Source organism: Columba livia, chromosome 3, assembly GCF_036013475.1.
Source record: "Columba livia isolate bColLiv1 breed racing homer chromosome 3, bColLiv1.pat.W.v2, whole genome shotgun sequence".
Taxonomy (NCBI): domain Eukaryota; kingdom Metazoa; phylum Chordata; class Aves; order Columbiformes; family Columbidae; genus Columba; species Columba livia.
This window is the reverse complement of record NC_088604.1, coordinates 11,679,510-11,692,756: the sequence shown is the minus strand read 5'-3', so window position 1 is coordinate 11,692,756 and position 13,247 is coordinate 11,679,510. Positions and strand designations below refer to the sequence as shown.

General features: G+C 48.4%; 1 protein-coding gene across 1 annotated transcript; it reads right to left on the bottom strand.

The window, feature by feature from the left end:
- Positions 1 to 2,111: 2,111 nt before the first annotated feature.
- On the bottom strand, positions 2,112 to 10,549 carry OSR1 (odd-skipped related transcription factor 1). Its single transcript, XM_065055828.1, has 3 exons — positions 10,071 to 10,549; positions 3,918 to 4,610; positions 2,112 to 3,353 (listed from the first exon to the last, which is right to left on the bottom strand). Exons 2-3 carry the CDS (start codon positions 4,562 to 4,564, stop codon positions 3,218 to 3,220), a joined length of 783 nt encoding a protein of 260 aa, XP_064911900.1. The 5' UTR covers positions 4,565 to 4,610; positions 10,071 to 10,549; the 3' UTR covers positions 2,112 to 3,217.
- Between the last annotated feature and the right edge of the window lie 2,698 nt (positions 10,550 to 13,247).

Below are 13,247 nucleotides of genomic sequence, written 5' to 3'. Positions count from 1 at the left end.
GCTTCTCCACCTTCACGACCCCGCAGTTATAATGGTTCCAAGGAACCAGTAACCGACACGGTTTCTTACCTCGCCACGGGTGTTTCGGTATCCCGGTGTTAAGGAGATGGTGGACCGACCGTGGGAAAGTCTCGGTGGAGTGACCCTCCCTGCATCCTTTCCTCCCTCCCTTTGGACTCTACTCGGATTTCTGCCTCATAGCCACGACCCCCGAAAAAAACAACTGACTCCGAGCGACCGGGCCCTTCACTTTCTCCCTCCACTGCGGGGCCCCTGGAGCACCCCTTTTCCTTTGCTCCCTGCCACGAATGACCCAATAGGGACGGGGAAGTTAATCAGGGATTTTCTCCCTGAATTTCTCTTTAGCAAAAATGCGGGGAGGGTAGAAACGAACTATACGGCCCTTAGGCTAGCAATTAACGCCTTGGCAGTCCCCGGGGCTGCAGGTCCCTTCTCGGAGAGGCGCGGAACGCGGTGTCCCGGTCCCGGCAGCAGCGCACGCTGGCGGCAGCCGGGGACCGCCCGGCGCGCTGGCGGGGGCGGGTGGCGTTTTCCAAGGAGAGCTCCGCAGGCAGCGACCCGCGCGGGGTGAGGCGGCCGCTGCCGCTGGGCTTGCGCAAGGCGATGCAGCTAAGCCCCAACAGAAGAGCGGGAGGCGGGGGGGGAACCTTCAGAGGAAGCGCAAATTGCCCCCGAGAGACGCTGCCGAGAGAACGCAGCCCGATCCGGCTCGGCAACGCGAAGCCAACGCAGCAAAGGGATTTCCCTTCGCTCCTGCCGGCTTCCGCGCAAAAGGCGCCCGGCGGAGAGGAGGGCCGCGCAGGGCTCCGCGCTCATCCCGCGGTGGCGGCTACACGGTGTCGAGGCGCGGAGAGCCAGCCCAGGCTTCTGCAGTCTGGGGTCATTTCACCCCCGCAGTCCGCGCTTGTTCCGAGTGGGTGGTTTTCAGATGTCTTTTAAGACAAAACCAAAAGCCTTTAAGCGGAGTGAAAAGCAAAGCTAAAGCAAGTCGGCTTCAAGCTCTGCCCGTTCTCACAGCCTCCGGAGCTGGATGCAGGCGGAGGCGTCATCTCGGCACCCTGCGCTTCCCAAGGGCCTTCCCCTGCTGAAGGTGGATTCTACAGCCCGTCCAGCAAGTGCGTTTAAATTAGTTACGGTGCTCTCTAATCAGTGTCCAATAATAAAGAGGGGGAGAGAGGTTTCTCCCCCTTCCATTAAATGAGTTACAACCACAACTTTTTCCCTTGTCGTTGATAGGATTCCTTGACCAAATAAAGAAACATTTTCTAAAAGCGGAGCGGAGAAAGGAACCGCTTTGGACCGAGCAGTTTACGGCGTGAGAGCATCCGCGCCTGGGCAGAGCAAGAGCCGCCGAGGTCGATCCCATGTCACTTCGGACGTGTCTCCGCTCTGATTTGCTTTTCTTACCGTGGGTGGCACTGGCTTGTTACGGGGCGGGGGAGGGAAGAGGGTTTAAGGTTTGCTCAGGGGACGAGAAAGGATGGCAAGAAGCGCTTCAAAGGCTCAGGAGGATTCCCCCAGCCCTGAGCTCTCTCCCCCGTCTCAATCCAAAGCGGTTTCGCAGTGGAATAAACATCTCTGATCTAAGACAGCTGCTGGGAATCAAAGGCTGCCCCAATCAGCGCTGAACCGGCCGAAGATGCGACTGAAAAATGCCCGTTCCTGACAAGCGAAGGGACGAGTGTGGGAAGGCAGCTCTGCCTTCAGGCTGTGAAAGCAGCAACAGTTTGCCCATTATTCATCTGATTTGCTTTATAACACTTCTGACACCTAATCTTATCAGCTAATACCCAAGATTTAGTTACTCAAGACGTTTTTTTTTTTCTTCCACACGAACAGCAAGATTATTTGAGTCCCTGCAGATCTGTTTACTTTTGCTGGCCTCAAGGAAAAAAAAAATATTAAAAAAAAAAAAAAAAAATGAGGAGGGGGAAAGAAGCAGATTTTCCAGGGCTGGTAGAAACAAGCACTGAGGAAATACCTAGATAATTCAAAATATATTTTTAAAAAAATGTTCTGAATGTTGACTGCCAGGGTTTGCAAGGTAGGAGACCAGAAACCAAATGAACACATATGTAGTCCATGAAGACTTGCCTGTAAAATAACGATTTATTTTAATACTTAAAAAACACACGCAATCCAGTGATAAATGTCAATTACCAATAATCAGCATAAAGTGCCAAACAGCCATACAACTTTTTTTTTTTTTAATAAACAAAACTTATTGGAATGTCTCTTAATTTGAATACACTGTTCAGAAAGCCAGCATTTAAAAAAATACGCTCTCAGATCGAGATTTGTTCTCTCTCATCAGGACGCATGAAGACTTTAAAGTACCTCTAAAACCACGTTGTGCATACCGTCAGTTTGACATATTGCCATCTTTCTTTCCTCTGGGTTTTCTTAAAGTAAGTCCACAACTAACAAACCTCCTCACAGCCCACTAGACCACAAGGCAAAGAAAGAGATCTCCATGTCCCATGAACACTGATTTGTCGCAAACACCGGGCACCCGCAGGTCTGAGATCTGGATACATTTTCTAGCATGTGATAGGACTCCTCATGTGAGAGACTGAGGTCATTTTCAAACATTAATTTTCTTCTTCTTTTAAGAAGATAAACTAACAAATGAGATTTGCAAGTTGACCTTCGCCTTGTCCTAATGGTGCTGTGATGAGAAACCACCGTTTCAGTTCTTAAACATCTTCCGGAATTCTCTGTATTTCCTGAAGTGTAAAAATAAGAAGCTTTATACAGTCAGAAAAATAGTATAAAATAAGAGGTTGGGTCTAAAAAAAAAAAAAAAAAAACAAAAAAGGTAATACTTTCGGAAGCTACAGTTCTCTTTTTTTTCTTGGGATTGGGGGGGCGGCACTTGTGGGTTTTTGTTTGGTTTTAAAGAGATTGCTGTCCAACACGTGAGCACCACCTTTTGGCATAAAGTTTATCAAAGCCACACAAGTCAGTTAGCACTCTCTGCATCACTCATGTATATTTTAAATGCAAAATAATATTTTCACCCACATCTTAGGAAGTTAGTCGCTTGGGTGGGGGAGGGAGGTGCAGATTTTCCTCTTTTTAAAGTACAAACAAAAACAAAACACAAAGTTCAGTGCTCCCATCCTGAAAGTTTTGTTTCTGCTCTGGTTTTGGTGTAAAGTCTGAAGGAGAGGAAAAGTTTATAGAAGCTGGAGATTCAGCACTTAAGTTTGGCAGGTTTCAGTTCCTTTACTTGCGTGTGCAGTGTCTTGTGGACAGCTAGCGTTCTGGACTGGCAAAATCCTTTCCCACATTCTTGACACTTAAAAGGCTTTTCTTTAGAATGGATATATCTAGGGAGAGAAAAACAATCAAGATGTCAGAAACAACCGGCCTGAATTCAGCAGTGATCTACCTGATGGAGAACACACTGTAGCTTTTTACACGTATTGTTGAGACAGAGAGTGCTGGAGTGCGGCACTTGAGTAATCGCACACACATGTATGTGTGTGTGTGTGCAAGAAGAGATGGGGTGTTGGCGGCTTACAAGGCTGCCTTTCTTAGGCATAAAGAGCTTCTCTCTCACTTTGGGGTCACCTGGCTGCATGTCTTCATGACACTTCTGAATGATCACTAAGGCAAAGGAGAAAAGACAATGCAAATGGAGGGTGAAAATGCCTGTGGAAGCTAAAAAGAGGGCCATGCAAGTAATTTTTGTGAGGTGAGTACAACAGGCTTGTCTTTCAAAGTGAGTTATGTGAGCTCCTCTGCCAGCAGTGGGCAGAGGAAACCCTAAAGTAAACATTGCCAACTGGACAGGTTCATGACTTCTCACAAGCACCTACATGAGTGTAGATGGGTAATCAGGAGAGTACGGATACACAAGGAAAAAAGGACAGGAGAAGAAGAACCCTTACCTGTGATCCCTCAGGTGATCCTGTCTTCTGAAGGCCTTGTGGCAAATGTCACATGTGTAGGGCCGTTCATCGGTGTGGGTTCTTTCATGGATCAAAAGGTTGTAGGACTTGGTGAAGTGCCTGCCACAGAATTTACACACGAACTCCTTCTTGGTTTTGGACGGTAACCTTCCCCGTGTGGGCTTCTTCTCTGGAGAGAGTTTAGTCACCTCAAGCAAAGACCCAAGCCCTGGGGGGGAGCCCTGACTGTCTGCCTGTCCCAGTTTAGAGTGGTCCTCTTGTGTGGCAGCCACTGCTAAGTTGGCAAAGTCGAAGCGGGGTTTAGCTTTGAGGGTCACACTGGTGGCCTCTTGCTTGGGCTGGATGACATGTGGGAAGAGCGGGAAGGTTGGCAGCTGGAACCGTGCGTCCACCAGGCTCGACATGCTGGGCACTTTGGAGAAGGAGGAGCGGGGCAGATGCATGGCCGGGTACCCCAAAGTCCACTGGTGCAGGTGTACGGCATGCAGGGCGCTGAAGCCATAGAGGTTGGATAAGTGGTCAGAGGGCACAGCAGGCAGCCCATTGAATGCTTGCAGGAAGGAGTAGTTGGTGAGCTGGAGGGAAGGATGAATAGGCACTGGGGCTGGCAGGGTCTTACTTCCCATGGTGGCCACTCAGGAGAAGGATCTTGGGAGCAGGGGTGTTAAAGATCTGTAAAACAAAGACGAAGGGGGAAGAGAGAGAGGTAGATTTATACAAAGATAAAAGCAGATGGAATTTCTCACTTCACCCTCCATTAATACCCTTCTCCAAAGCCACTGGAGGAGGCTGCCTTGGACTTTGAGAGACCTGACCAACTCTTGAAAGTGTATCCCCTCAGGTCTCCCGACTCTCCCTCTTCTCATTCCTCATACACAGAAGTCGTGCCCCATCCACAATTATTCACGCTCCAACAACATCTTTGCGCTAGGTAGACCTCCAATGATCCTCTGCACAGAAACAGTGAAGAGATGCTGGTTTGACCCACAAAGCTTCAGTTTCTCCCACGTAATTTAAAAATCACTTAATGGGCACCCTCAGCCTTTAGAAAACGATGGGGTACTGACCACTATGCCTATCTGCAAAAAACCGCCTTTAGCCCCGACCCTTGAGGTGACGCAGAGAAGGGGTGTAGAGAGCTCACTGCCTCTGGGTCACTCACCTCCCCACAGCCTGGCCACAGCTGAACCTTTGTCTCTGGGCTAGCAGAGGCAGTTGGGTGCTCAAAACTGCACATTGTCTTTCATTCAAAAAAGAGAAAACCCCGGAGAATTTTTGGGGAAAAAAAAAAAAAAAAAAAAAAAAGAGAAAGAAAGAAAACAGCCAACAGACCTCTCTCTTATGTACTGCAAAAGAAATAGGAAAATGCTGAGTTTGGGTGACAAATCTGAAGTGCCACTTGTTCTCCCTGGGGGGAAGAGCCTGACTTCAAGCCCACATCCTAATCTAGGCGATCACTTCATTAGAACCCTTCAAAAGTCAAAAAGACAAGAACTGGAGAGACCCTTCCCATGAGGACACCCAGCCCACAAGCTGTAGGGCATCAGGGCTGCAGCGCTTCCCTGGGCTGAGTGTCACCACTTTGCTTTGTTTTTCAGGGTCTCACTAAGCCCTCAGATTCTCTCTGGGCCAGATCCCTGCCCATTGCACCCCCACAATGTTGAGGGGAAAATGCTACTGGGCAGCAACATCAATGCACATCTACCTGCAAATTCAGCCCCAGCTCCTGCCAACCATTTGGCAGGAGGTGCCTCTCAAGGGCTGATGATTGGCATGCAGCTTCCCCTCTTTGTGGGTGCAAGAGAGCACCCATGATTTTTGGAGGCAATGCATCCCTGCAGCCCAGGGACCTTAGTCCGCAGCCCACAGCTTATATTCTTTTTCCCACCAGTGAACTCCAGGATTTGCCCTCAGTGGAGCTGTTTTCCAGCAGGATCCCCGTAAGGTCCCTGTAGATTCCCTGCAGCATACTCATAAAAGCCCTACAGGTTTGCTGCAGGGTTCCCGCAGGATCCACACAAGGTCCCTAGAAGATCCCCTATAGGGTTCCTGCTGAGTTACCGTAGGATCCACACAAGATCCCCACAGGGTCCCAGCAGGATCCTTGCAGCACTCAGCCTGGACGGTGTTGATCTATCCGTGAAGAGTAAAGCCCCTTTGGAGAAGAAGAGTCAGGGAAGTGCTGCAGAGCAATAACCGTCCCTCTGGTCAGGAGAACTGGGAGGGGGGGAACTGGTGGCGAAAGAGGTCTAAAGACCAGGGAAACAAATCTGATTTATGTGTGGCCTGTTGCTTGGACTGGGGAGATGTGGCTGGGAGGGTGTGAGAGGGAGAAGCTTACTCTGAGCAGCTCTGTACGCTGGGTCCACCTTTCACATCACTTCACATAAATCAGCAGCAGGAAGAGACTCAAATCTTAGAGGAATTCCATCGCCATGACCCAGAATAAGAGATTGTGACATTTGCTTTTTTTTTTTTTTTTTTTTTTTAATTGGATACAATTTGGATAGTGGTTGATTGAAAAATGCACACACTACCTTCTCCTCCCTCTCATCTATTTTTCTCTCCCTCTATTTTATTTTATTTTTTAATTTAACTATTTAGGGTAAATAAACCAATCAGACTATTTTATTCTTCAACTGAGAAAATGTTTTTTTGTTTTGTTAGTGCTGCTATATGCTAGGCGTGTCCACTTCACAGCACGAATGACCCAATCGATGGCCCCGAGAACAAAGTACGCGGAAAACGCTCTTGTCCGGGCACCTGAAATGTCTGTTTCTGTCACAACGGCTTCGTGTATGTTTTTCTGTTTAGGCAGCCCTAGATCTCCCAAGCATGAAATATGTTAATGCAAACTGAGTTAATTTCTGGGCTTATTCAACTTTCTTTCTGGGTATCCTTAGAAAATATTTAATATGGAATGTACAAGTATAAATCTACTATGCCAGTCTGGGTAAATTAGTGTTGGATAATATTGAAAAAAAATCTCTTTCGATTTCCTAGACGAAAAGGGGGCAGAAACCAAAGAGAAATACAATAGGGTCATAATCGCATCCATCGCGCCCGCGTTAGTTTGTTTTTTGTTTTGTTTTGTTTTTTGCTGAAGTAGTTCTATTTTTTTAATAATAATAAGGGGGGGGAAGAGTAGGATGGAAGAAAAAAAATAAGAAGAAGAAAAGGGGAGGTGGGAGCAGAGTGTTCAAGTTACTACAAGTTTCTTGGCACTTTTCCAGAAATGTAAGTTACACTTTTGCTCTGTGCGACCGGGATAGTAAAAAATATAGACGGAGAGCAGAGTATTTCATAAAGAAGTCCCCTCTCTTCGGGACATCAAAGCGAACGTGTTTCACAGCGCGGTAACTCTCCGCTCTCCCGCTTGCTCAGAGAGATCAATGTTTCTTTGATTTCGGTGTCACCTCCACCTTTAATTCTGTTTCATGTAAACAGATCGTTATCGAGGCTTTCTTATTTTTTTTTTTTTTTATTTTTTAAAGAAGAAGATCCTGTGAGTTCCCTGCTTGAATTCCCCAATCACAATAAAACTATGCCGGGTTTTCTTTTTTTAACACAAACTAGCTCGGTGAGTAATTAAGAACAAACCACTTGTGTTCTGACTGAAACAAAACCCACTCACGCCAAGATAAATTTACCCTGCAAAATAGGATCATAAACTTGAAAGACTACATCTGTCTCCAGCTTTCTTACCCTTTGTCCTGTTTAAAGATACGGTAATGCTATTGTCCAGTTGCCATTGTTTTAAGACCATTGTAATCCTAACCTTCCAGATTACATTCTACATCCCTTATACGCCAAAAAAAAAAAAAAAAAAAAAGAATAAAAAAGTCCAGCGGGCTTTTGCTGGTAGAATAACAAAGGGCGAAATGAAATGGATTTTAAAGTAATCTTGTGGCTAGTCGGTATTTTTCCTTTCTACCTTGAATTATCAATTTCCGATGTGTCCTTTGAAAGGGATATTTGTTATATTAAATACCTGACTCATAAATAATGAGGTTTGCTAATTAGTTCCACATGGGAGAATGAAGGAGGTAAATTACCCTGAGAACGTTGCTTATTTTTACAAACATGATAAAGTAGAGGGCATAAAATGCTGCATTCTTGGGATAGCCTCAAACTACAGCAATCAGGTTAATCTGTCAAAAAAAGTTTCCACTCTTTTACCTGAATCCTTTTAAGTCTAGCAGCCCTGTCCTTTCGGCTGCATCACATCACTGTGTAGCATTTTGCCACCAGGTCGGCTATTTATTTTGTCCCCTTTGAGGAGACGAGTTTTTCCCTTCCTATCAGTTTAAGCGAGGAAATCGAGCTTACAAATTATCTGTGTTTGGGAATCTAACTGGAAAGGGAAAAAAAACGCCCTTTCGCTCCGCATTATTCGAGCGTGGTACTCTTGAGGAATAAAGTGCATTGTTCAGCACAGATTTATTCAAAGTATTAATGAAGTGTGCAGAATCTATTAAAGCAGGTTTGTTCGGGGCTAATTGAGCGTGAAAGAGTTAATCGCTAACATTAATGAGGACTGGAAGTACTCAGTCAGCATGTGCCTTGGATATCTCCGCTCAATCCTTATAAAATCATCATTCACATTTTATCATGAAATCAGTGTTGACAAGTTTCTCCAGACCACCATTGCGAATGCGGATGAATGCGGTGAATTTTAGTCTCGCAAAAATAATATCCGGGGTCCGACTGCACTAGAGATCTCTAACACTGCCCGGGGCAGCCTTTATCCAAAGCAACAACAACAACAAAAAATCACCAGGTCGGGATCCCGGTGGGACGGTGGCTCCGAGGGCCACGGGTGCGAGCGCAGCCCCACGGGTCGCTGGTGGGTGCCGGCGGGACGGCCGCAGGGACCAGGTTCCGCGATTCTCTCCCTCCAGAAGTTTTCGGGTTGGGGGGTTTTGTGTGTGTATTTTTTTAATCCCCTCGGGTGTAGAAGTCCCCCCCCTAGCACAAGATTCATTCTAGGTTTCTCCCTAGAGAAGCGCCCGGTGCCTCCCCTCAGCACAGTTAATCGTCTTTCCTCTCTCCCGGCGTCAGGGCGGGATTCTTCCCTCTTTGCTCCTCGCTTCCCACGACCACACCACGCACAGCAACGCGCGGGGGGGGGACACACAAAACCTCTGCGGTGACAGCCCCGCAAGGCCCGCAGGGTACCGAGGCGCATCCCCAGGCCTGGCCGACCGAGGTGGCGCCGACTCCGGCCACCCCGTAGCCGGGATCCCGCCGCGGAGCTGCGCGGTGCCGTCGCTCTGGGGCCCGGAGCTCAACGCCGGTTTAGGGGCTGGCCCTTGCTGTCAGTTGTCTTCGGACGTACTAAACTGGATGCTCTGTGCACCTGTCCGGGACATGGCTCTCACCCTCCTGCCCTGGTCGCGTTTTATCGGACAATTCCCTCGGCGCTACGGTAATCTCTAAAGTGCTCGATGTTAATAGTTTCCCTCCCAAAAGCCAACTATAACAACTATACCCTAATCCTCGGCTTTGCACTGACACTTTATATGCTCGACCTCGAGAGAAGCTCAGTCTCTACACCGAACTTGTTTTGATCCCTCAGACAAATATAAACATCAGATTCATTTCTGCTATGGCCTTGGAAGGAAACAGAGAAGGTTTCTCGGACTCTGGAACACTAAAAATGGAATAGGAAGGAAAGAAAGGAAGAAAGCAAGCAAGAAATAATGACAGAAGGAAAAGGAAAGAAAAGGAAAGTGCAGAGAGGAGAGAAACTGAACGTTCGAGCCCATAAAGGACATGCAGGCTTCAGGTTTGTAGCTCATATGTGTCATTTTTAGCTCGGGTTAAAAACATAGCTCCTCCGCGAGGGGGGACAAACAACTTTGAAAGGGGAAGACAAATCTTTAAATAACATCAAAATATCCAAGTCCCGTGTGAATGCTTCCCCCAGCCCTCTGCTTGCCCCAAGGAGAACAGTCTTCCTCATATGAACCCCAGTTCCCCCACTTCTGTGCTATCCAGAAAATATCCCCGTGAGAGGGGATGAGGAGAAAGCAAGGAAAGAGAGAAAAGGAGGTATTTGGATCCATATCCCCAACCCCCGAGGCTTGGCAAAACAAAAACCAAACAAAATGAGTTGTTCTTTTTATTTACCTAATCTCGATCTGTGCTCCACCGCTGGCTGCAGTTAAAAGATCCTGGGCTAAATTTGAGCTGGTAAAATAAAATAGTTGAAAAAAATACTAGGGAAAAAAAAAAAAAAAAAGGAGAGGTTGGGCTAGGTCAGTGTCTCTGCTGGCCCTGAGGGGCACAGCTTTCTCCCCACCCCACCCCAACCCACTGCTCCTCCAGCGGGTCCACGCAGATCCGAGCGAGCAGCGGGGCCAGGTGTCCAGGTGTTCTGGCTGATGGGGACGGAGGTGCTCTCCCTCCTTCTGCTCCCGGCGCCGGCTGCGTGTTCCGCAGTGCAAACGCGCCCGGGAGCAGCCGAGCTCAGACTGAACCGATCCCTTCCCTCCAGCCTCCTCCTTATTTCAACCCCCCCTCCTAGCTCCCCCCTCAACCTCCCACCAGACTCCGGGCATGCGCACGCAGAGAGAAAGTTTCTGGCTGGGAAGAACCAACTTTTCAACCCTCTTCTCCTGCAAGCACAGCAGCCCGGGGCTCGCCGTCCGCAAACGTGTGATCTCGCCCCCCCGCCCCCCGCCCGGCTCCCACAGCCTCCCCCGGGGCATCTCCCCGGGGCCCGCTACCCGCGGCCCCCCGCTGCGGAGCGGCCTCCCGGGGCGGGAGCGTGTGGGGGGGTCCCCGTGCAGCTCCGCTCTGCGGTGGCGGAGCGCGCTCCCCCGGCGGCGCTGCGCGGCCGCGCTGCCTCCGCCGGCACGACCCGCCGCTCCGCTCTGCTCCCGGCTGGCCTCGCTGCGCCCCCTCCCCGCCGAGCCAAGGGACAGGACTCAGCGAGACCTGCCCAGGGAGGGAGGGGGAGAAAGGCAAAAGGAGAGAAAGAGAATAAAAGGTGGGGGGAAGATGGAGGGAGGGATCCGCTCCATCTGAGGGGGTCTGGGTTAGCAAATTGTTCTCTCTCGAAGAAGAAGATCCTCCGAGAGGATCCCAGAAGCCTCTTACCTGTGAGGAGTCCACCCCCCGGTTAGAGCCACTTCTTTCCCCGCCCCAGCATACCTGCCGGACCCCACTTTCCGCCCCAGCGCCCCTGACCTCGGTGCCTTCCTCCTGTCCCTCCTCGTACGGCCCGGGACGGTCTCTTCCCGTCGAGCGGGATCCCGCGGGGTGAGAAGGTCCCACGGTTCCCCCCGGATCTGGGATCCGCAGAGCCTTGCTGAGGTCTAGGGGAGTCAAACTACCCGGACGAACCAGGCAAAGGAAAATAACCCTCCGAAGAACAAGGTTAAACGTGCTTTATAATTAATCCTGAGGACGTAATATCCTTGCTTCTTTGTTTTTCTATTCATCCATCCCTTCACACTCCTTTAGATCCATGAAGGGGGAAAAATTGCCTGGGTGTATTACATCGTCCCGAGGAACCAGGGTAATATAATACACTAGCGAAGACAGATCCGCCAGGATGACATGGTACCGTGTTCAGGGACACAAATGTGTTGGGTTTCTCTAATTATTGTTCTTGTCACTGCCGTTATTACACTGATTTTTACCTATCTCCGAAGGAAAAACAAATAAATAAAGAAAGAAAACATTAACCAAACAGCAATAAGAAAACCTTGCTGTATCATCCTGCGGAATGAGCGTTCGTGAAAACGACAGCAGGGTGGCGAAGTAAGCCCTAGCACTGCAATTTCATGCACAAAACATCCCTATTTCTAGGGAGATTCTGGGGTCCAATATTGCTCACTGCTCGGGGCAGGCGAAGAGATTTTCGTTCCCTCCTTCGGTAAACGAGTGTCATTTTTACAAGGCAGAGGCGAAGAAAAGACCTTCCGCCATCCTGGCTTCTTCAATTCTCTCTCATTTTCTTTCTCCCGGTATTTCTTATTACTTTACCCTTCCACTCCCCCTAACTCCCCCCCTCCAAAAAAAAAAAAAAAAAAAAAATCCCAACCCCAAATATAGCACTTTTTTTTTTTTTTTTTTTTTTTTCTTTTTCTTTTTCTTCTGTTCTGGGGGTCGAAATGTCGAGAATGTGATCCTGTGCTCGGTGCTGTAAGTTGATGCCTTCGAATAAGTTTGCGTTTTCAAAAATAGTTTTCAAGCCCCGTTGTCAGAACACGAGTGTAGGATCCCCAGATATCCCTAAACCAAGAAAGAGACTGGAGATGTGCTCTTCTAACTGGAGATTTCTCTGTTCCCAAAGGAAGAATCTTGGCATAGCTGGGGATGGGTGCGTGCATTAATAAAACAAAAATCGCAATTCTCTTTAGAGAAGTAGCAGATTAGTTGAGATGGTAAACGCAACAACGGCAGTGATACCTGCACGTGCTGTCTTTAAGGGAATAAAAATAATGCACTTCCAGTTACAGAAACCATTATTCCGGAATAAATACTTAAACATCGAAATAAAGGGCAGTAGAAGATCTCAGTGTATAGGGGGTAGGGAGGCACAGAAAATTTTTCCCACGCGAAAATAGTTTATAATCAAAGCTGGTCGTTGGCATCTTATTCCATTCCGGAGTATTACTGGAAGCTGTAGCTGAGAGTTGCCGGGATAACGTATAGTGTGATATTTACATATTTGTTAAAAAATAAAAATGTTTGGACTTGTGAACTCACTGGCGACTGAAGTTGCAGGTTAACTGTCTGGTTAAATGCATTTGTTTTAAATATCTGGTGTTTAAGAAATGAAGTGTATGCTGTTCCAAAACCTTTATTCTAGGATGGAATTTTATGATGTCCCTTGCTAATTTGCATTATGTCAACTTGAAACGGTGGGGAACCTAATACCGGGAAAGGGATACAAAACCACTACTAGCACTGACACGCAGGGAATACGCTGCGCTTTTCCACAGAGAAGATCTGCTGTCGATTAGGAATGTTACAACTTCAAGAGACTCGTAAAAAGTCAAGGCATCTGCTCCCAAAGCAAGCCACGTTTGTAGGATCTAGACGTGACAGCGAAACCCAATTCGTTTCGAGAGATCTGAGGGGTGACTGGGGAGATCAGAGCCCACATCCCTATTCCCCACCTTTTTCATCTTCCCAGAACCATCCCCGTCTCCATCCTGCCCCTCATAACGGCGAAGTAAAGGCCCCCCCGGGCTGTGTCCCCCTTTTTGTGAGGGGCAGCATCCCGAACAGCACCAGCCGGCCACCACACCGGCGCTTCCTCCGCGGGTCTGCGCAAGCAGCGCCGGGGCCGGC